Raw genomic sequence first — 25,058 nt, forward strand, 5'->3', positions numbered from 1 at the left:
ATTCTCTGGGAAGCAAGGGAGGAGATTGCTGAGCCATTGGCCTTGATTTTTATGTCCTCGTTGTCTACAGGAGTAGTGCCAGAAGATTGGAGGCTAGCAAATGTGATTCCCTTGTTCAAGAAGGGGAGTAGGGATAACCCTAGTAACTATAGGCCGGTGAGTCTCACTTCTGTTGTGGGCAAAATCTTAGAGAGAATTGTAAGGGATAGGATTTATGAACATCTGGATAGGAATAATGTGATCAAGGATAGTCAGCATGGTTTTGTGAAGGGCAGGTCGTGCCTCACAAACTTTATTGAATTCTTTGAGAAGATGACGAAGGAGGTGGACGAGGGGAAAGCAGTAGATGTGGTGTATATGGATTTTAGTAAGGCGTTTGATAAGGTTCCCCATGGTAGACTACTGCAAAAAATACGGAGGTATGGCATTGAGTGTGAGTTGGAGGTATGGATTAGGAGTTGGCTGGCTGGAAGAAGACAGAGGGTGGTAGTTGATGGCAAAGGTTCATCTTGGAGTGCCGTCACTAGCGGTGTTCCGCAAGGATCTGTTTTGGGACCATTGCTGTTTGTCATTTTTATAAATGACCTGGAGGAGGGGTTAGAAGGTTGGGTGAGCAAGTTTGCGGATGATACGAAAGTCGGAGGAGTTGTAGACAGTGAGGAAGGATGTGGCAGGTTACAGCGGGATATAGATAAGCTGCAGAACTGGGCAGAAAGGTGGCAAATGGAGTTCAATGTAGCTAAGTGTGAGGTGATTCACTTTGCTAAGAGTAATAAAAAGATGGGGTACTGGGCTAACGGATACTTGGTAGTGTGGACGAGCAGAGGGATCTTGGTGTCCATGTACACAAATCTTTGAAAGTTGCTACCCAGGTAAATAGTGCGGTGAAGAAGGCATATGGCGTACTGGCTTTTATTGGTAGTGGAATTGATTTCAGGAGTACTGAGGTCATGTTGCAGTTGTATAAGACTCTGGTGCGGCCGCATCTGGAGTATTCTGTGCAGTTTTGGTCGCCATACTATAGGAAGGATGTGGAGGCACTGGAACGGGTGCAGAGGAGGTTTACCAGGATGTTGCCTGGTGTGGTAGAAAGATCGTATGAGGAAAGGCTGAGGCACTTGGGGTTGTTTTCATTGGAGAAAAGAAGGTTTAGGGGTGACTTGATACAGGTGTATAAGATGATTAGGGGTTTAGATAGGGTCGACAGTGAGAATCTTTTTCCACGTATGGAGTCAGCTATTACAAGGGGGCATAGCTTTAAATTAAGGGGGGGTAGGTATAGGACAGATGTTAGGGGTAGGTTCTTTACTCAGCGAGTCGTGAGTTCATGGAATGCCCTGCCAGTAGCAGTGGTGGACTCTCCCTCATTATGGGCATTTAAGCGGGCATTGGATAGGCATATGGAGGATAGTGGGCTAGTGTAGGTTAGGTGGGCTTGGATCGGCGCAACATCGAGGGCCGAAAGGCCTGTACTGCGCTGTATTCTCCTATGTTCTATGTTCTATTACTTCTTTCTCCACTGCAAATGATGTGGCATTTAGAAGTTCCTTACTCTGTACGTCAGCAATAAAGTCATCACCAGAGGTGCTGATGGCGATGAATATCACTCTCGGAGGAAGATTCAATGAGTAAGACTTCACTCGAAACAGGGAATGGTCACCTACCTGAATGGAAATGACTTGCAGGAACATGGAAATCAGGCAGAGGAATGGAGAGATGTTTTCTTTTGTTCTGCCCTCACCGGATGTGTGCAGCCCTGGTCAGACCAGTGTGTTATGCCGATCCTGAACTGAATAGTTAGTTCAGCCGTTCCACAGAATAACACAGTTGTGTTTGCAGTCACACAGAGACCTGACCAGGGAAGGATGACCCATTAACATCTCTGCAGGACATGTGACAAACAGATAGGCTTCGTTTAAAACAAGTGGTGATGATTTCATTTGCATTCCATCAACTTCCTTCATGAGACACCAACAGATTATTATTCTGTGCCGCTTGATTATGGGTCAATGACTTGACCAGCATGCACAGTCTATCCATCTGACAGATTCTGTGGATAGGACAAATTACCCATCTCAAGTGCAAATATTTTGTGACGGAAGCATAGTTAGAAGCGACTTGAAACGATAATATCTGGATTTACCAAAGGCACAAACGATGGTTTATTCAGCAGTTGCATTGAGGCTGAGAATGAGACTGAAATATCCTGATAGTGGTCCTGGGCAGGATTGGTGAGTGGGGAGAACATGTAGAAATGTAAATATGAATGGAGAAAAAAGATCATTCAGTTTAAGAAGAGTCTGGTTTCTCCTCATGTATTGTTGAGTAAGTTGTCAATAGTAATTTGCTAGTTACAACTTCTAAGGAATAAAAGTTTTGACTGGATCTGAAAATGATGATTCCAAACTCTAAAATTTGAATTCAGTTCAACCCAGTGTAATGGTCAGATGGAATGACTTACCAGGACCACCAACTATAGCGAGGTTGGGATAGTAAACACATTGAATAATCCAAAAGATATCTTCGATCCATGATGCTAATGATATCCAAGGCTGACATTGGTAGTAAATACACAAGGATAAACTCCTGTCTGTTGCAATATTCCAGCTAATGTTCTCAGTTTCTGATCCATTATTGGAATATTCCAGTCTCGTGTTCTCAGATTCTGATCTCTCCTCCCCTGTCTGTCGAGCTACTGATCCCTGTTAGTCCAGTCATTGATGCTCCCGCCCATACTGGCATAACACATTGAACCGAGTCTTTAATTAATAGAAGAGGCAAACCCTCCAGTGACACTTGTCCGATACACAGAGACGGACATCAATCACAGTCACTGAACAAATAGCTCCAGCCAACGCCTTTCAATACAATATTTTTCTATTAAAATTCAAAACAATGACTCAAACTTTCACATTGTGGATGGGGTCTGCGAGGGTGACTGATGGAACAAATCTCGAGGCTCGCGAGGAGAAACCAGACTGTTCTTAAACTCCATGATCATATTTCTCTCTATATAAATGGAAACATATATCCTGGAACTCGTGATCAAGCATCATAATTTCAATAAAACATTGAGACAATTTTTATAGTTCATGATCTGAGGGGAATGTGCGTCTGAGAAACATGGGGTTATAACAGACAAATGGCATGGATATGTTAACAGAGAATTGAATGTGACAAATGCAATTCAGGTTTTTATTCCAGGATCAGAGAGGGCAGATAAGGCCTGTGCTATTGATGTTATCGAACTAAGTGAACTGTAATGAAGTCATTTACTGGAGTTCAATTATAGTGTGATTATGGCATTGTGGAGGAGACAGAAAACAGAGAGAATTGGGGGACATGGCAGTTCAAACTGGAGGGAGGGGCAATAATATTCCCCAGTCATCAGTATTGGAATGTTACTCTTTATAACTCATACGAAGAACAGATTCAAGGATACATTTAAAGTGAGGAAAGAGGAGTAAAATCTATTGAACACAAAATACAGGAGAAAATGATTTTCTGTCCATACTAAACTATGGAAAGTACAAAGAGATAAGATACACTCATGATATTGAGATACATAATTTGAAATGTGTATATCAAAACTACAGAAATGGTGTGCAATCTTTCCCAATCATTATTTGGCCCACAGCTGAGATGCTGATTTCCCTTCTGTCAGTGATCCACCTCATTGAGATTCTCTGGCGCAGTATCTCAGTATTCTCAGTTCCTGCTGTTGTTTTAGATTAGATTACATTACAGTGTGGAAACAGGCCGTTCGGCCCAACAAGTCCACACCGACCCGCCGAAGCGCAACCCACCCATACCCTTACATTTACCCCTTACCTAACACTATGGGCAATTTAACATGGCCAATTCACCTGACCTGCACATCTTTGGGAGGAAACCGGAGCACCCGGAGGAAACCCACGCAGACACGGGGAGAACGTGCAGACTCCACACAGTTAGTCGCCTGAGGCGGGAATTGAACCCGGGTCTCAGGCGCTGTGAGGCAGCAGTGCTAATCACTGTGCTACCGTGCCGTCCACAGTGGTTGTTCTCCCAGTCTATATAAATTAAACCACCTTCTCACTGTAAAAAAAAAAATCACTCGTCCTTTTGGACTCTGTTTAACTGTCAGCAACTCAGCTCTGTGATATTATTGAAAATAAATGCTTTGGGACCACAGTTAATATCTGCACAGTGTTCACAGGATATGGCACTAGATAAAGGCCTTGCAGTCCGTGAGAATTTCTAAACAAAACTTCAATTTTCTGTCTGTTCCTGTCTATCTCCCCTCATACTGTCTTCTGATCTATCCAAATCACCCTCGTTTAACCAACCAATCACTCCCTGTTTCCAACTGTGCAGTTGTACAGCTTGATGTTCGACTGGGATAACACTACTATTATAGAACAAGCAAAACAGAGAACAGCCAGGGAATTCCTAGAGGCATGGCACTTATCCACAGATTCAATCAACAAACACATCGACCTGGACCCAATATACCGGCCATTGCAGCGGACAGCTGGAACTGACAACCGGAAGTGGCAGAGACAAACCATTACAAATGGCGTAGGAAACATCACAGAAGCGCTTCACAGGAGGCTCCCAAGCACTGAAGATGTCACCTAGACAGGGGATGAATTGTCTACAACACAAATTCCCAGCTCAGCGAACATAACCACAACAACGAGCACCCGAGCTACAAATCTCTCAAATGTTGTGGCCATGTTGGAAAAATGTATAGGGTAGGGACAGGACTGATCGTTGGAGGGTCCGGGGTTTAGATGATTCATTAAGAACAAGGAATGTACTAAAAGTAGATGGGGGGCGAGTGGCATTGTTAATCAAAGACAATATTACGTTGGCAAAAAGTATGTTTGGTAAGGACTCGTCTACTGAGTTAGTATGGGAAGAGGTTAGATACAAAAATGGAGAGATCACCCTATTGTCAGTTCTCTATAGCCCTATGAAAATTTCCAGAGATGTACAGTAAGGATTACAAAGATGATACTGGATATGAGCGAAAATAACAGTAGTTGTTATGGAGGACTTTAACTTACCAAATATTGACTGGAAAAGCGACTGTTCAATTATTTTATATGGGTCAGTTTTGACCTATCTGTGCAGAATGGTTTCCTGACACAGTATGTCGATAGGCCAACAAGGGACAAGGTCAAATTGGATTTGGTACTGGGTAATGAACCAGACCAGGTATTAGGTTTGGAGGTAGGTGAACACTTGGCTGATAGTGACCACAATTCAGTTATTTTTACCCTAGTGATGGAAAGTGACAGGTATATACAGCAGAGCAAGTGTCATAGCTGGGGAAAGGCAATTATGATGCGATTAGGCAAGATTTTAGGATGCATAGGATGGGGAAGGAAACTTCAGGGGATGGGCACAATTCAAATGTGGAGCTTTTTAAAACAACAGCTACTGTGTGTCCTTGATAAGTTTATTCCTGTCAGGAAAGAAGGAAGTGGTCGAGTGAGGGTGCTGTGGTTTACTGAAGCAGTCGAATCTCTTGTCAAGAGGAAGAAGGAGGCTTATGTAAAAATGAAACTTGAAGGCTCAGTCGGATGCTTGAGAGTTACAAGTTATCCTGGAAGGACTTAAAGAAAGAGATAAGAATAGCCAAGAGAGAGCATGAGAAGTCTTTGGCAAGTAGGATCCAAGAAAACTCTCAAGCTTTCTATCAGTATGTCATGAATAAAAGAATGACCAAATTAAGATTAGGGCCAATCAAGGACAGTAGTGTTAAGTTGTGTGTGTAGTTCAAGGAGATAGGACAGACACGAAGTAAATATTTGAATCAGTATTCACAATGGAAAGAAAATGCTGTCGAGGCCTATATGGAGTAAAGGCTATTATACTAGATAGGAGTGAGATTCGTAAGATGGAGATGTTAGCAATTCTGGAGAGAGTGGAAATAGATAAGTCCTCATGGCCAGATGGGATTAATCCTAGGATTCTCTGAGAAATTAGGGAGGAGTTACACAACCATTGGTTCGAATCTTTACATCGCCATTGTCGACAGGAATAGTGCCAGAAGACTGGACGAGAGCAATTATTGTCCCTTTGTTGAAATTGAGAGGAAACAACCCTGGTAATCATATATCAGGCTTACTTTGTTTATGGGTAAAGTGTTGGAAATAATTATAAGAGATAGGATTTATTATCATCTAGAAAAGAATCATTTGATTAGGGATAGTCAACAAGGTATGTCATGTTTCACAAATCTTACTGAGTTCATTGAGAAGGTGACCAAACAGGTGGATGAGGGTAAAGTGGGGTATATGGATTTTAGTAAAACATTTGATAAGATCCCCCATGTTAGGCTATTGCAGAATATATGGAGAGTGTGGTGTTGGAAAAGCAGAACAGATGAGGCAGCGTACAAGGAGCAGGAGAGTCGATGTTACATTTGTAAGCCCTTCATCAGGAATCAGTGTTCTGGTCTCCAGCATCTGCAGTCTTCACTTTCTCCTAGCTCCTCGGATGCTGCCTGACCTGCTGTGCTTTTCCAACACCACACTTTGAATCTGATCTCAAACATCTGTAGTCCTTACTTTCTCCCAGAAAATCCGGAGACGTGGAATTGAGGGTGATTTAGCGGTTTCGATCAGAAATTGGTTAGCTGAAAGAAGACAGAGGGTGGTAGTTGATGGGGAATGCTCATCCTCGATTTCAGTCGCTAGTGGTATACTGTAAAAGTCTGTTTTGGGGCGACTGTTGTTTGTCTTTTTGAAAATGGCCTTAATGAGGGAATGGAGGGATGAGTTAGTAAATTTACGGTTCGCAGTAAGGTCGGTGGAGCTGTGGGCAGTGCTGAAGGATGTTGCAGGTACTGAGCTGTAATGTTCTATGTTCATGGACCTACAATGGGCTGGATAGCTTCCTTCTGTGATGTAACAATTCTGAGGTACTCTAGCCCACAGTAGAAGTTTTAGGTGCCTGGAGAGACAAGCTTGTCCAGTAAAGGATACACACTGCACAAATATCCATCATCTCTTCCTGTTCTCTGATATGCAGCGGCCTCAAAATATCTGCCCAAACAAAATAGATTGATTCAAATTCAAGCAGTCAGGAGGATGGTCACCCGAGGAGATTGCCATCAGAGAATTTAATGAATAATAAGATTTCAGAATAACACAAATAATAAAATAATATCACAGCAGCATAAACATTGGCAGCAGAGTAAAACTTACAGATGTAAATAGTTCCAAGTTCAACATTGTGTTCAGTTTTGATCACCTTGCCATAGGAAGGATGGTATTAAACTGGAACCTTACAAGGATGTTGCCAGGACTCAAGGGTCTGAATCATAGGGAGAGGTTGGATAAGCTGGGACATTTTTCTTTAGAGTGCAGGAGACTGAGGGGCGGCATGAAGTGCTTCGAGAGGCTAGTCATGGTCTGCATCAGTTCCAGTCTCCCAGCCTGCCTCGATCTCCTATAGAATGGGTCCATAGCGGGTGCGATATCCCTGGAACATCTGGACAACAAGGATGCCCACGTCAGATTCCTGCTCATTGACTATAGGTTCACCTTCAACACCATTATTCCCTTCAGGCTGATCACAAAATTACCTGACCTTACTCTCGGCTCCGCCCTCTGAAATTGAATCCTCAGCTTTCTGACTCACAGTACACAATCAGTGAAAATAAGTAAGCGTGTCTCTTCCATGATAACATTCAACACTGAAATCCCAAAGAATGTGTCCTACTATACCCCCTGTACACCCACGGCTGTATTGCCAAATTTTAAACGAATGCCATCTACATGTTCACTGATGACACCATTATAGTAGGACAGATATGTAATGACGGCAAGTCAAAATGCAGAACGGAAAGAGAGGACTTTGTGATGTGCTAACTGAGACCATCCTCTCTTTCAACGTCGGCAGAACTAACCAACTGATCAATGACTTCAGAAAGAAAGGAGGTAAATGCATCCATCTACATCAATGGAACGGAAGTTAAAATGGTGGACAGCATTAAGATTCTCGGAGTGATTATAACCGACATCCTGTCCTGGATTTCCCAGTTAGATGTGACAGTCGAGATGGCACAACAACGCCTCTTCATTCTCCGGCGGCTCTGGACATTTGGCATGCCCACAAGGATCCTCACCAATTTCTACAAATGCACCACCGAAAGCAAACCATCCGGGTGCATAATGGCCTGGTGTGGCAACAGCCCATCCCAGAACAGTAAGAGAAATGACAGAAGGTTGTATGCACAGCCCATGACATGAAGGAAGCCAACCTCCCGTCCATTGACTCCATACAAACCAGCGGCTCATGAACAGCACCTTCCCAACCATTGTTAAACTGAGGAATGGAATCTCTGACTTCAAATAGTGCTGATTTTAATCACGTTGATCTTGCCTATTGCATGCCATTTGTGGTGTAGCCTGTATGCCTCAGTCTGTTTTTAGTTTACCCTCTGACCTGCATGTCATTGCTTATTGTAGGAGCGAGATTTCCCAGCTAGGGACAACGACTCTGGAGGCAGACAGGACACAGGCAGGGAGTGGAATTTAATTCAAGCAAAAACTGTTTATTGCAAGGAGAGTACCAAAGGATCTTCCTCAAATCTGGTTTTGACATGAGAAGACATGGTTTCCTTCTTCCTCAGCTCAGATCAGAAGAGGGTCGCTGCTCCCAGTTACCTATGGGGTGGTGAGTACCTCCTGTTTTTCATCTGGTGGTGGGTGGCCTTTACCAGTCACCTCAGAGGGTTCGTCGTTTCCTGTTTGAGAGGTTCTGCCCTCCTTTCTCCCCACAGCGCTCTGTCTCTTCTTCTGATGATGACCCTCCTTGAGCCCATCTTTGATTAACTTAGATTACTTACAGTGTGGAAACAGGCCCTTTAGCCCAACAAGTCAACACAGACCCGCCGAAGCGCAACACACCCAGACTCACCCCCCTACATTTTACCCCATCAACTAACATTACGGGTAATTTAGAATGGCCAATTCACCCAACCTGCACATTTTTGGATTGTGGGAGGAAACCGGAGCACCCAGAGGAAACCCACGAAGACACGGGGAGAATGTGCAAACTCCACACAGAGTCACCTGAGGCGGGACTTGAAACCGGCTCTCTGGCGCTGTGAAGCAACAGTGCAAACCAGTCTGCCACGTGACGCCCATCTTCATCATCCGTAGAGCTGTCTGTATCCTCACCGTGCAGCTGCCGTTTCCCCCTTTGCTAGGAGGTTTTGGTGGCCTGGCGTGTTTTCCTCCTGTTTTTTATAGGAATCCACTCCTCTGCCTCCTTGGTTCCCTCCTCCTCCATTGCCTCTGTCTGTCCTGTTGGAGCTTGGATCAGCTGCTGTACCCACCTGCAAGACACCGTTCCCTTGCTGGTTTGTGGTGTCTTGCTGATCTTTTGCCGTCCACATCTGGCCATCTGTGCGTAGGTGGCTGACGCTCGTCTTGGGCAGGCCGTGTACACGTGATCCGCCTCTTTACACAGATTACAGTTCTTGGCCTCTCTGCATTCCTCGGTCGGGTGACCCTCCTGTTTGCAGTTCCGACAGATAGTGACCTTACAGTCAGCTGCAATGTGGCCTGACCTCCCGCAGGTTTGGCACACTTTTGTCTGTGCTCCATATGTCAGGTACCTTCTGCTCCCTCCGATTACAAAGCTGGAGGGTGGGTGGAGGATGCTCCCATGGCATTGACCCTCAGGTTTACCCTGACCTGCCGCTTGCTGAAAGGGTCAACCACATCAGTGCCTTCTGCCTCAACCTGGACGTATCTTCTCAGGAAGGTGAGGACATCAGCAGCTGGAATGTGGGAGCTGTACATATGAATCGTAACAACCCGACTGCTCTGTGCAGGACGCACACACAACAGCTGACAAGATGGAGAACAGAGGCTCCCCTTCCTTCTCCTTGAAGACCTTCAGGTGCTGCTCGCACTGCTTCACGCTCCTGAAGGTCACATCGAAATAACCTGACCTAGGAAAATCCTGCATGCAACACGCATCTTTTTTTTATTTCAAAAATATACTTTTTTCATAGAATAATTTGATGGTCTGTACAGTTGGTCATGCCATACATACGTAAACATTTACATACAGAGATCAGAATTTATCATTTTTATATACAGGTTTGTAGGTTTATCAATCATATATCCATATATTTAGCTGAGGCATTAGCAGAACCCAAATTACTAGGTGGGCCCCCTGTTCTTCTTAGGCAGGCAGATGTTACACGGTGGTCTTTCCCCACCGCGCCTTGGCGGCAGCTGCCCCAAGCTTCAGCGCGTACCTCAACACATAGTCCTGTACCTTGGAATGTGCCAGTCTGCAACACTCAGTCGGGGTCAACTCCTTCAGCTGGAAGGTCAACAGGTTTCGGACTGCCCAGAGAGCGTCATTCACCGAGATGATAATCCTCCAGGCACAGTTGATGTTCGTCTCGGTGTGTATCCCAGGGAACAGACCATAAAGTACGGAGTCCCGCGTCACCGCGCTGCTCGGGATGAACCTCGACAGACGCCACTGCATTCCTCTCCAGACTTCTTCTCCGTAGGCACATTCCAGAAGGAGGTGTGTGACAGTCTCGTCCCCCCACAGCCGCTTCGAGGGCAGAGTGTGGTGCGGCTGAGAGTCCGGGCGTGCATAAAGGATCTCACAGGCAGAGCCCTTCTCACCACCAGCCACGCCATGTCTTGGTGCTTGTTGGAACGTTCTGGCGATGAGCCATTTGCCAAATGGCTTTAACAGTCTGCTCAGGGAACCGCTCCATAGGATGCGCCCTCTCCTTTCCCCGAAGGGTCTCAAGGACACTACATGCTGACCACTTCCTGATGGACTTGTGGTCAAACGTGTTTTTCTTCGTAAACTTCTCCACAAAGGACAAGTGATACGGAACGGTCCAACTGCTCACAGTACTCCGCAGCAGCGAGGCCAGGCCCATCCTTCTCACACATCTGTGCATGCAGCACTCATCGGCTGCTTCAAACCCACAGCACTCAAGCAAAATCTTCTTCATGAACACAATCCGATCGACAGGTGTACGATCCTCCACCTCCTTCACAGTTACCCCGACTGCGTTGAAAATGTACTGACCTGGGCTGCGTGCTGCTGCTGATGCCGTTGCTCCTTGCTTGGCTGGTCACTGAATTGGCGTCAGACCGAAGCCAAAATGAAGATCCACAAAGAGCAGGGCAGCACAACCAATTGATTCTTCAACGTCCAATCACGATTCAGCAATGATTTTGACTTGCTGTGATGACTCGCAACTCGACACCCGTCCTGATATGAACAGACACTTGATCTTAGCCAAAAGAGACAATATTAAAAATCTTGCTGAAAATCCAAGTTCGGTTCCTTTATTGCTTTTCTGTAATTAATCTACCATTCAGTTTCTCAAATATGTTTCCCATTTCATAAATGTGTGTTGATTTTTTTTTCTATGCCCATTATTTTCAGTTCCAAAAACTTCCCCAAATTAGTTTATTTACTAATTTCATACAATGTACTTTTCTCCTCGGTCTCAGGTTTTCTCCTATTGCTGGGAAAGCTTTGTTTATGTCTTTTTCTGTGACGACAGAAGTGAAGTAGTTGTGTCATGTTTCTCTGTTCACCATTTTCCACTCCCTGGTTTCTGACTGTAAGGAAGCTGACACTTTGACTAAAAAGAACAGAAGTTGTCTGTTCACCCTGTCCATGCCCCTTGTAATCTTAAACCTGAATTACTTACCCACTCAACTTTCCCTGCTCCAATGTAAACAACCCGAGCTTATCCAGCCCCTCTCCACAGATCATATCCTCCATTCCAGGGAACATCTCCGTGAATTTCCTCTGCACCTCATCTAGTGCAATCGCATCCTTCTTGTAATGTTCTCCCAGACCTGCACACAGTGTTTAATTTGGCCTTATCAAAGTGCTATATAACTCTTATAATCATTGGGTCAATGATCAAAGGCTGCGGTTCTGCTTAACTCATCAATGATCATATCCAGTTACGTTCAGGGATGTGTGAGAAGCACCCTCTGAGCTTTCTAGTGTGCAGCCATTCATTGAATTCTCCACTGTTCTTTCAAATGCAACACCTCATATTTATCAGGGTTACATTCCATCTGCCGTTACCATCTGACCAATCCGCCAGTATATTCCTGTAACATAAGGCCTTCCTCCTCACTGCCAACCAGCCAGTCAATCTTTGTTTTCAACACAAACTTGCTTATCACACTCCCCCTACCCACTTCACATTCACATCACTTATGGATACCACAAATAATAAGGAAACAGCACTGATCTCTGCGGGACACCAGGGGACATTGGTCTCCAGACACACAAACAGCTTTCTGCCACAAAGTTAAGTTTGGATGCAACTTGGTAAGTCACTAATAGGTCCTACCTGTTCCCTGCTTATTCGGTTCCAGATGACATACCTGTAGAATATCTGGGGATTTTCCCTAATCTTGCCCTTCCAGCAGGTTTCTATGGCCCTGTATGCGTCAGTCCCCTCTGAGTGAAGAATGTTCTCCTTATTGCGGTCTTAAATGCCCTCTCACTTATAGAACATAGAACATAGAACATAGAACAATACAGCACAGAACAGGCCCTTCGGCCCACGATGTTGTACCGAACTTCTAACCTAGATTAAGTACCCATCCATGTACCTATCCAAATGCCACTTAAAGGTCGCCAATGATTCCGACTCTACCACTCCCACGGGCAGCGCATTCCATGCCCCCACCACTCTCTGGGTAAAGAACCCACCCCTGACATCTCCCCTATACCTTCCACCCTTCACCTTAAATTTATGTCCCCTTGTAACACTCTGTTGTACCCGGGGAAAAAGTTTCTGACTGTCTACTCTATCTATTCCTCTGATCATCTTATAAACCTCTATCAAGTCACCCCTCATCCTTCGCCGTTCCAACGAGAAAAGGCCGAGAACTCTCAACCTATCCTCGTACGACTTCCTCTCCATTCCAGGCAACATCCTGGTAAATCTTCTCTGCACCCTCTCCAAAGCTTCCACATCTTTCCTAAAGTGAGGCGACCAGAACTGCACACAGTACTCCAACTGTGGCCTAACCAAAGTCCTGTACAGCTGCAACATCACTTCACGACTCTTGAATTCAATCCCTCTGCGAATGAACGATAGTACTCCATAGGCCTTCTTACAAACTCTATCCACCTGAGTGGCAACCTTCAAAGATCTATGTACATAGACCCCAAGATCCCTCTGTTCCTCCACCTGACTAAGAACCCTACCATTAACCCTGTATTCCGCATTCTTATTTGTTCTTCCAAAATGGACAACCTCACACTTGGCAGGGTTGAACTCCATCTGCAACTCCTCAGCCCAGCTCTGCATCATATCTAAGTCCCTCTGCAGCCGACAACAGCCCTCCTCACTGTCCACAACTCCACCTATCTTCGTATCATCTGCAAATTTACTGACCCACCCTTCGACTCCCTCATCTAAGTCATTAATAAAAATTACAAACAGCAGAGGACCCAGAACTGATCCCTGCGGAACTCCACTTGTAACTGGGCTCCAGGCTGAATATTTACCATCTACCACCACTCTCTGCCTTCGACCGGTTAGCCAGTTTTCTATCCAATTGGCCAAATTTCCCTCTATCCCATGCCTCCTGACTTTCCGCATAAGCCTACCATGGGGAACCTTATCAAATGCCTTACTAAAATCCATGTACACTACATCCACTGCTCTTCCCTCATCCACATGCTTGGTCACCTCCTCGAAGAATTCAATAAGACTTGTAAGGCAAGACCTACCCTTCACAAATCCGTGCTGGCTGTCCCTAATCAAGCAGTGTCTTTCCAGATACTCATAAATCCTATCCCTCAGTACCCTTTCCATTACTTTGCCTACCACAGAAGTAAGACTAACAGGCCTGTAATTCCCGGGGTTATCCCTATTCCCTTTTTTGAACAGGGGCACAACATTCGCTACTCTCCAGTCCCCTGGTACCACCCCCGTTGCCAGTGAAGACGAGAAGATCATTGCCAACGGTACTGCAATTTCCTCTCTTGCTTCCCACATAATCCTAGGATATATCCCGTCAGGCCCGGGGGACTTGTCTATCCTCAAGTTGTTCAAAATGTCCAACACATCTTCCTTCTTAACAGGTATCTCTTCTAGCTTACCAGTCCATTTCACACTCTCCTCTTCTACAATACGGTCCCTCTCGTTCGTAAATACTGAAGAGAAGTACTTGTTCAAGACCTCTCCTATCTCTTCCGACTCAATACACAGTCTCCCACTACTGTCCTTGATCGGACCTACCCTCGTTCTCGTCATTCTCAGGTTTCTCACATACGCATAAAATGTCTTGGGGTTATCCTTGATCCTATCCGCCAACGATTTTTCATGCCCTCTCTTAGCTCTCCTAATCCCTTTCTTCAGGTCCCTTCTGGCTATCCTGTATCCCTCCACTGCTCTGTCTGAATCCTGTTTCCTCAACCTTATGTAAGCCTCCTTCTTCCTCTTTACCAGACATTCAACCTCTCTCGTCAACCAAGGCTCCCTCACACGACCATTTCTTTCCTGCCTGATAGGTACATACATATCATGGACACATCGTATCTGCTCTTTGAAAAAGTTCCACATTTCCACCACATCCTTCCCTGACAGCCTATGCTCCCAACGTATGCTCCTCAAATCCTGCCTTACAGCATCGTAATTTCCCTTCCCCCAATTATAAAATCTACCTTGTTGTGCGCACCTATCTCTCTCCATAACCAAGGTGAAAGTCACAGAATTGTGGTCACCATCACCAAAATGTTCACCCACTAACAAGCCCACCACTTGTCCCGGTTCATTACCGAGTACCAAATCCAATATGGCCTCCCCTCTGGTTGGACAATCTACATACTGCGTTAGAAAAGCTTCCTGGACACACTGCACAAACACCGCCCCATCCAATCTACTTGATCTAAAGAGCTTCCAATCAATATTTGGGAAGTTGAAGTCGCCCATGACTACGACCCTGTGGCTTCTGCACCTTTCCAAAATCTGTTTCCCAATCTGTTTCTCCACATCTCTGCTGCTATTGGGGGGCCTATAGTAAACACCCAACAAGGTGACTGCACCTTTCCTATTTCTGACTTCAGCCCATACTACCTCCAGAGGCAGATCCCCCTCAAACTTCCTTTCTGCAGCCGTTATACCATTTCTAATTAGCAATGCCACCCCCCCTCCTTTTTTCCCACCCTCCCTAATCTTACTGAAACACCTGTAACCAGGAACCTCCAACAGCCATTCCTGTCCCACATCTATCCACGTTTCCGTGATGGCCACAACATCGTAGTCCCAGGTACCGATCCACGCCTTAAGTTCACCCACCTTATTTCTGATACTCCTTGCGTTGATGTATACGCACTTGAGCCCATCTCTGTGTCCGCAAGTAGTCCCTGTCAGTGCTACCTTCTCCACAGCCTCCCTACAGTCTTGGGCATCCTGACAAACAGCTAACCTACTTGCTGGACTACAAGTCCGGATCCCATCCCCCTGCGAAATTAGTTTAAACCCCCCCCGAAGAGTGCTAGCAAACCTACCCCCCAGGATATTGGTGCCCTTCTGGTTCAGGTGCAACCCGTCCTGTTTGTACAGGTCCCACCTTCCCCAGAATGCAGTCCAATTGTCCAAATATCTGAAGCCCTCCCTCCTACACCAGCCTTGCAGCCACGTGTTCAACTGCACTCTCTCCCTATTCTTTGCCTCACTGTCACGTGGCACCGGCAACAACCCAGAGATGACGACTCTGTCTGTCCTAGCTTTTAGCTTCCAGCCTAACTCCTTGAGCTCTTGAATGACCTCCCCACCCCTCTTCCTACCTATGTCGTTGTGCCAATGTGCACCACGACTTCTGGCTGCACACCCTCCCCCTTAAGGATTCTGAAGACACGGTCTGAGACGTCTCGGATCCTAGCACCCGGGAGGCAACAAACCATCCGTGAGTCTCGCCCATGTCCACAGAACCGCCTGTCCGTCCCTCTAACTAGAGAGTCCCCTATAACTAGCGCTCTCCTCCTCTCCCCCTTTCCCTTCTGAGTCTCAGAGCCACAGACCCCTTCACTGCAGCTTACATCTGCGACGCTGTCCCCCCCAACAGTTTCCAAAGCTGTATATTTATTTTTTAGGGGAACGACCACAGGGGAACCCTGCACTGCCTGCTTCTTCCCCTTCCCACCTCTAACTGTTACCCAGCTACCTCTGTTCTCCGGCGTAACTATGTCCCTGTAGCTTCTATCAATCACCCTCTCAGCCTCTCGAATAATCCTCAGTTCATCCAACTCCAGTTCCAGTTCCCTAACTCGTTCGGTGAGGATCAGGATCTGACTGCATTATCTTGCCATTATTTTCCTTAAATGTAGAGTAGATAGCCAGAGAAGCATTCTGTTTATTTCCACCTTGTCACATGTTTCATAGATTTACTAAATTTCATTGTGACCACCTCTCGTTCTTTGAAACTGGAGATGTCACAAGACAAGTCCCCCCATCAGGAAATCTTGTCATCTGAGGGATTAATTTGGAGAATGTCCATTGCAAGTCCTCTGTGAACAGTATACTCTTTCTTACATTGGGTCCACAACACAGTACACAATTGTCCAAGTATACTCTCACCAACACTCACTGAAACTGCTTAATGATGTCTTTACATCTATATTCAGATTCCCTTTAATGAAGACCAACCTAACTTTAACTTTCCAATTACATGTATTCTTCCAAATACTATTCACGTTAATTGTATTTACGAACTCACTGTGTGAGTTCTTCCAGAAAAACTTCTGAAAATCCAAATGCACCACTTCCACTGTTTGTCCATTGTCTATGCTACAAGAAACAACATCAAACAATTCCGAAATTTGTCAGGTATGATTTCTCTGTCAGAAATAAATAGTGATTCTCTGCAATGTTGCTGTTCATTTCTAAATGCCCAATATCACATCTTATATAATAGATTCCAACTGTTTCCCTACAGATGCCAAATTAATTGGTTTGCAGTCCTCTGCATTGTCTCTTCTTGCCTGCGTATATAGTTGAATCATGTTTACAACGGCCCTGTTATCTACAATGGCGCATGGCCTTTACAGGATCTACAGGAAAATAAACCACAGTCACCCGACAATTCAATTAATGTGCTGATTTATTTCTGACATTTTGATATGAAGTACATCTGGCCCATCAGACTTAGCAATGATCAATCCAGCTACTTTCAAGTACTACCTCGTTGCTGAAACGCATTGACTTTAGTCTTTAGTTCCACAAGGCCCATGTGACCACTCGCTATACCTCCGAGATTTCATGGAGTTTTCTCCATGAAGACAGATGTGAAGTAACTGGGTAGTTTATCTGTCCTTTTCCTTTTTCACCACATTAAATTCTCTAATACCTTACAAATTTTCTCATTTGACCTTGCTTTTGTTTTCTTTAGTCTATGGATTGTAGATGTAAGCAGTCTTTGTGATTCCTGTTGGTTTGTATTCATGTTTTTTTTTATTTCATTAACACTTTCTCCATCCTTATTTTCTTAAAAGTAAATCTCTCAAAATGTTCAGATTTCCACAATATCTGAAATTCTCCTGAAATTGCTTCCTTTGATTTAATGCAATCTTTAGTTTCTTACATTAACCATCATTGAGTCATCTTCCCTTCCTTTGATGTTTGTAACTTAGTGATATGTAGGTATATTTCAGGCATTGCAGTATTTCTATCAATAGCAACCATTATTTGGCTCACGCTAAATGTCATTTTGTAGTTTTCCAATTCACTTGACCCTCTCATCCCCGGCCGTCCATGATTTCTGAGAGTAAAGTTCAAAGATTGTATATTACATGCAGATGCCGTGTATAATGCAACATATTAATGTCACTATTCCTCAAAAGCTGCTTAAGAGCAAGTTTGTTAACTAGCCCTTCGGCCACACAACACCACGCCGGAAATAACCTGCTCTCTAGTTTGATTCAGAACATACTCTTCAACCTAACTCATATACATTTATGAAATTTACTTTTCACACCATTAGCAATCATTTAGTTAACGCAGTTAAGATGCAATTTTAGATCATCCAGTTTTACTGCAAATACCGACAATATTTGCGTGTCTAATTTCCAGAGTATAGGATGCTCAAAATTTGCACAACAGTTTTGGTTTCGGTATGTGTGTTCCTCCTTGTTGTTTACAAGATCGACGCAAACTGATTCTGAAGAAGCTGTGGGATGTGGTCTGTGGTGTTATTAGTGATAGACGTGGACAAGACATTTGGGAGGCATAACCCGACGCTGAGATGATCCGAAGAAATGGCCATCAATACAGGACAAGTATCAATAAACTTCCCCGGTCTGCCAGGGCAAGTGTCTCCGGATTGTCTCTTCTCCTTCACACTCACTGTATATCTGTTATATTCCTGATGAAGAGCTTTTGCCCGAAACGTCGATTTTCCTGCTCGTCGGATGCTGTCTGACCTGCTGTGCTTTTACAGCACCACTTTGATGTAAATCTTGTTTCCAGCATCTACTGTCCTCACCTTTGCCATATCTGTTATACCACCTAGCCCCTAACAAGGCGCTTGCTCCACCACTCTCACTATTGCAAGCAACACTCTCTTTCCTTCACTCTTTCTGTCACTGAAAGCAAATTGAGGTTGAATTTACTGTTTTGCCAACATTGAACCAGTAAGACGATATAAAAATGCAGACATCTTGAAAATTGGAGAGAGAGCAGATGCCATTGAGACGGAAGAAGCATGAGAATCAACCATCTGGCTCTGAAAGACATTAGGAAATACTCACTTTCAAAGATATTTTTTCATATGAAACATATTCACAGTAAACAGAAATATGACGAACCAGGGAATTCAACAGCCAGAAGAGTGACGTCACAGAGGATGGCAGTGGCTGTGTGGTTTTGAAATTAAGTTGATGTAATCTTCATAAGTGTCTTATTGAAACAGCATATATTTATTGAGTTAGCAGCAGATAATAATCAGTTGTGTCGGGGCTAGATTTGTGAGTAGTTGTTGTGTAATGTTCACTTTTGAGTTTAAAAAATAAATTCACATTATTTTCTTTAAATATTGAAATTTGAGAGCTCTCTGTCACTCATATTCTAATAGACTACGAGGTGAGGTGAGCTTTCCTGGGTGTTTGGTATAATTAACAGAGGGTTTCACCGCATTGTCTTAACAGGTGCAAACGCCAACAGAGAGCAACGAAAAAAGAAATAAGGGTTGAAAAGATTAAATATGGGAGTAAGTGAGCCAATCATGTAAAGAAAGACTGTAAGATCTTCTTTCAACACATAAAAGGCAAATTAGAGGCAAACATTGGCATTTGATCGCAAGCAATTAACACAAGAGAGATACCAGAGTGTAACAACGAAATGGCTGAGGAGCTGAATAATTATTTGGTGTCAGTCTTCACGGTTAAAGACACAAGTAATATCCCAAAAATTGAAAAGAGTGAGTAGACAGAGGTAGGTATAGTGGCCATCACCAAGGAGAAAGTACTGGAAAAAACTGAATGGCTTGAAGGTAAGTGAATCACCTGGAACAGATGGACTCCAATCCAAAGTTCTAAGGTCGATAGCTGATAACACAGTGAAGGCATTGGTAGTGATCTTTCAGGAGTCGCACGAATCAGGGAGATTCCCAAGAGGACTGGAAAATCGCTAACGTAATACACCTGTTTAAAAAAGGAGTAAAGCAAAATACGGAAACTTACAGACTGACTAATCTAAACTTGGCTGTGCGTAAGATCCTGGAATCCATTGTGAAGTATGAGATTTCTGAATACTTGGAGGTGGATGGTAAATTAGGACAAAGTTAGCATGGTTTCATCAAGGGGAGGTCATGCCTGGAAAAATCTGCTTGAAAACCTTGAGGACGTAATGAGCAGCTTCGAACAAGGAAAGCAAATGGATGTCATGCACCTGGATTTCCAGAAGGTATTTGACAATGTGCCGACAGGAGGCTATTGAGTAAGGCAAGGGGCATTGTGTTAGAGGCAAGGTACCAGCATGGATAGAAGTTTGGCTGTCTGGCAGGAAGCAAAGAATGTCGATAAAAGTGTCCTTCTCAGGTTGACAGTCGGTGACAAGTGGTGTTCCATAAGTCTCAGTGTTGGAACCACAAGTTTTCACTTTATACATTAACGATCCAGGTGAAGGAACTGAAGGCATTCTGGCTACGTTTTAAGATGATCGGTATAGGGACAGGTAATGTCGAAGAGACAGGAAGGTTCAGGAAGGATTTGGACAGTTTAGGATAATGGGCAACGAAGTGGTAGGTGGAGTACAAAGTAGGGAATTGTGAGAACATGCATTTTGATAGGAAAAATACAAACATGGCCTTCTTTCTAAATGGGGAGAAAGTTCAGATATCTGGAGTCCAAAGAGACTTGGGAGTTCTACACCAGGATTCACTCAACGTTAACGTGCAGGTTGAGTCAGTAGCTAGGAAGGCAAATGCAATGATGGCGTTTATTTTAAAGGATTTGAATGTAAAAGCAAAGACGTACTTCTGAGGCACTATAAGGCTCTTCTCAGCCCGTATTTGGAATATTGTGCGCTGTTTTGAGCCCGAATGTGCTGGCCTTGGAATGGGTTCAAAGGAGGTTCACGAGTCCCAGGAATGAAATGCTTAACATTTGAGAACGTTGGAGGACTCTGGGACCGTTCTTGATGGAGTTCAGAAGGATGGAGGGGGGGGGGGGGAGGATCTAATTGAAACATACAGAATACTGAATGGCCTGGTTAGTGTGGATGTTGAGAAGACTTCCATTGGTAGGAGACTCTAAGATCCAAGGACACAGCCTTGGAGTAAAGGGAAATCCTTTTAGAATGGAGATATGGAGAAACGTCTTCAGCCAGAGAGTGAAGAATCTATGGAATTCATTTTCACTGAAGGCAGTGGATGTTAGGTCATTGAGTATATTTAAGACAGAGATAGATAGTTTCTTGAGTATCAAAGGTATCAAGGGTTACAGGGAGAAAGCAGGAGAATGTGGTTGAGAAACATGTCAGCCATAATTGAATGGTGGATCAGACTCGTTGGGCTGAATATTCTAATTTCTGTTCCTATGTCCGATGATCGTATGGCCGTAAGCCGCAGCCATTTGTTTCCTCTCTATCATTTTGACCCTCCCGACAGCAAAGTGCGAGATTAAAAAATCCCCGAGTCATCTTTACCAAACAGGGAAGATTCATGTTGAGGATTCATGGGAATCGATCCACTGCTCAAAGGAAAGGAAATTCTGCCAAATCCAGCTGTTCCAGGAAAAAGTCTCATACCTACAGTTTGTTTGAGTAGAATAATATCAGAGACAGAATAGCAGTTGGGACACTTTATCACTTTTCCATTTTATATTAGTTCAACTCCTATGAAACTCTGGAAAACTTTCCTTATTCATTTTCGTCTTAAGAAATGTGCATTTGTGTATGTGTCTGTACATGTGTGACTCTGTGTCTCACATTTTTCGAGAAAATGACCTAGGTTACACTTCAAATCTGTTGTAACCAGTGGAGAAGTGGGGCCAGTAATTGAAACAGTGACCCTCCAACAGTGGTCGGAGCAGGAATGAGAAATTCTCACGAGGTTGTTCAAATGGGAATTCTCTTCCCCCGAAGTTTCATCCAAAAATGGCAGCTCAGCACCACCACTTCCAGCGTAATTACACATGGTCCATAAATGTTGGCCTATCAACAACTGCCACATTCCATGAACAAATCAAAAATGATAAACTGCAGCAGAATAAATTGAATAGGAAAAAGACGGATAGATAAATGTCTGTTGCCTTCCAGAATTGTGCTGCCTGTGCACTATAACTTTGTGCAGTTTCCTTCTATTTATTCCAAGTTGTGTTTTGCAACATCTGACAGCCATGTGAATGGAGGGACATTGTGGACAGACAGAAAAGTGCTGCGGAGACCACACTCAGATCAGCCATGATCTTACTATCTGGCCGAGCAATGACAACGTGTCTAATGACCCACTCCTGCTCCTCAGGTCTCTGTTCTTATGTTCCATTCAGTCCTTAAAACCACCTAAACAGGAGCCGATAGAGACCACTTGCTCCAAATACCTGGTCCGCAGTAACACAGGATACCATTCAGTCATCAACACTGCGTGGTTTGGTGTGGGTTGGTAAATGTGATGGGAAATCCAGGCTGGTTACGAAAGTAGCCTCCCATCTTTTTACAGAGTGCCTCCTTTCTGTAACTGGGGTTTCATTTATTGGTCATGTTGTAGACCCAGACTCACTGTAAATATTTGGCTCATATCTCTCCCAGAGATGGCTCACAGAATACATGTCTCTCACTGTCCTCAGCATTCAATAACAGTATTCAAGGAAAATTGCAACCATTCACTTTCCAAAGACAGAATATGAGAACATAAGAAACAGGAGTAGGTAATTCGAATGCTCACGCCATTGTATGCGATCATGTCTGACCGACTAATGGCCAATTCTTCACACCCCTCAGCTCTCTGACAGGTCAAAAATCGATCTATCTCCTCGTTTAATACTTGCAGTGATCGACTTCCCCTCACTTTCTAGACATGAGAATTGCTGACATTCACTACTCTCTGTGAGAAGAAAACACTCTCCAGATAGACAGCATCCTATTAAGATTAACAAAAGGGCTTAACTGATTTGCTCAGGTATGAGGGATTGAGACGGATATCAAGGCAGGATTTGATTGAAGATTTTATCCTCTGTGGCACTTAAATATCCAGAATCATGCATCCCAATACAATAAAAAAAATACAACCCATGGAATTTATTATTTTCTCAGTGTCTGTGTAGAACATAACGAGTGATTGTCCATCACTATCAAGATTCAATGCAATGACCTCTTATTCTCTCGCACTGCTATAGATGAACCTTCACTCACTCCTTTATTACCATCAACCCAGGGATTACTCTGGTTAAATTTCTTTACACTGTCTCTGTTAGAATGAGATCATTCCTATTAAAGGAGAGAAAATTTATCCATATTATCCCAAATACTGCCTCAACAACAATCTCAGCGATGATCATAATAATTCCTTTTCCTCACTTACCGGTCTCCATTTTTTTTATCATGATGTAAGAACCCATTTCTTCTCTATGCACAGCCACTGACGTGGAATTGAAAAGTTTCTTACATCTGTATGTCGGCATCAGTAAAACCAGCACAAGAGGAGATGACCATCACTCTTAGGGAGAGTCTCAGTCAGAAAGATTGCACTTGAAATGGGGAATGGTCACCTACCTCAATGGAAATGACGTGTAGGAATAAGGAAAACAGGCACAGGAAGGGAGCTAACTTTTGTTCTTCCCTCACGGGATGTGGGCAGCCCTGGCCAGACGAGCATGTTATACGGATCTTGAACTGAGTGACTGGTTCAGCTGTTCCACAGGACAGTAAAGAGTAAAACACATTGCTGTGGATTTGCACAGACCTGACTGGGGAAGGATAACCCATTGATTTCTTTGAAAGACATGAAGTAAGCAGATGCGCTTTCTCTCACAAATGATGATAGTTTCATTTCAATTACACCAATTTCCTTCATGAGATATCAGCAGATTATTATTCTGTGCCTCTAGATTATGTGAAGTGATGTAAGCAGCATGCAGTGTCTGCCCGTCTGATGGATTCTGTGCAGTGAACAAGTTCGACATACCCAAGCGCAATTATTCTGTTATTCACATGTGGTTAGAAGGGACTTGATAACGTGTATCCAGATTTACCAAAGGCACAATTGATGGTCTATTCAGAAGATGCACTGAGGCTGAGGAGGAGACGGGGATATCACGATGGTGGGATTAGACAGTATTAGTGAGTGGGGAGGATATGGAAATGTACATTTGTGCAGGGCTAGAAGGATTATGGAGTTTGAGAACAGTCTGATTCCTCCTCGCATATTGGTGAGTAATTTGTCATGAGTTTTTTGCTCGTTTTAATTTGGGTGAAATGGAATATTTCATTGGAATTGAAAATGTTGACGCCCACCTTTCTAAATTTTAAATAATATGAGCCGCAGTTCAGATTAACCTGGCTTTATGAACAGATAGAATGACTTACCAGGAAGACCAACTATAGCGAGAATGGGATAGTAACCAACTTGAATAACCAGCAGAAAATTATAGATCCACCATGCTAATGATATCCCAGGCTGGGAAATCCAGTAAAGACCATCCGATAAACTCCTGTCCATTATTGGAACATTCCAGTCTAATGTTGTCAGATTCTGATCCATTGTTGGGACATTCCAGTCTAATGTTCTCAGATTCTGATCCATTGATGGAATATTCCAGTCTAATATTCTCAGATTCTGATCCATTGTTAGAACATTCCAGTCTTATGTTCTCAGATTATGATCTCTCCTCCCCCTCTCTCTGAAGCAGCTGATACCTGTTAGTGCTGTCGGTGAGCTCCTGCTCATACTATGGGATAAAACATTGAACCGAATCCTTAATTAATAGAAGAGGCAAATCCTCCCGTGATACAGTTAGGATCCACGGAGACTGAAATCAGTAACATTCACTGAACTAATAGCTCCAGTTAACCGTTTCAATTCAATACCATCTTATTAAAATTCAAAATAATGATTAATATTTACACATTCTGATAGGGATATGTGAAGGTGACTGAGGGAACGAATGTTGGGGCTGGTAGGTCTATTCAATTCAATCTGCCTTGGATATGGGAGTAATGCTGGAGATTTTTCGGAACATGAATATGTTTCCATGTTTATAAATGTTTAGAAATCTTGTAAGTACTGTTCAGGCATTACATTATCAATAAAACATTGAGAGAACTTCTATCATCCATGAGCTTGAAGAAAATGTCCCTTACACTATGTGCGTTTAAAACAGACAATGACATTATGTTAACAGAGAATTGTACCGAAGAGACAGTGGGGACTGCAGATGCTGGAGAATTCAGTGTAGATAAAGTGTGGTGGTGGAAAAGGCACGGCCGGTCAGCCAACAACCGAGGAGCAAGTGAGTCAACGTTTCAGTCAGGACCCTTCTTCATGACTGGGGAGGGGGAAGAGGACTGAGAGGAAATGGTGGTGAGGAGAGGC

General features: G+C 43.9%; 1 protein-coding gene across 1 annotated transcript in view; it reads right to left on the reverse strand.

Moving 5' to 3' along the window:
* The window catches only part of LOC148146302 (putative G protein-coupled receptor 139), a 60,002-nt gene extending 35,691 nt beyond the window's left edge, over positions 1 to 24,311 (reverse strand). Inside the window, exon 1 of the mRNA XM_087998665.1 lies at positions 24,053 to 24,311. Coding sequence (XP_087854791.1) covers positions 24,053 to 24,311 — 259 coding nt within the window. The remainder of the gene's footprint in view (positions 1 to 24,052) is intronic.
* Positions 24,312 to 25,058: the final 747 nt, after the last annotated feature.

This window comes from Chiloscyllium plagiosum, unplaced genomic scaffold (genome assembly GCF_037043375.1).
Source record: "Chiloscyllium plagiosum isolate Xiang-an unplaced genomic scaffold, Cpla_swu_hap1 HiC_scaffold_21, whole genome shotgun sequence".
Taxonomy (NCBI): Eukaryota; Metazoa; Chordata; class Chondrichthyes; order Orectolobiformes; family Hemiscylliidae; genus Chiloscyllium; species Chiloscyllium plagiosum.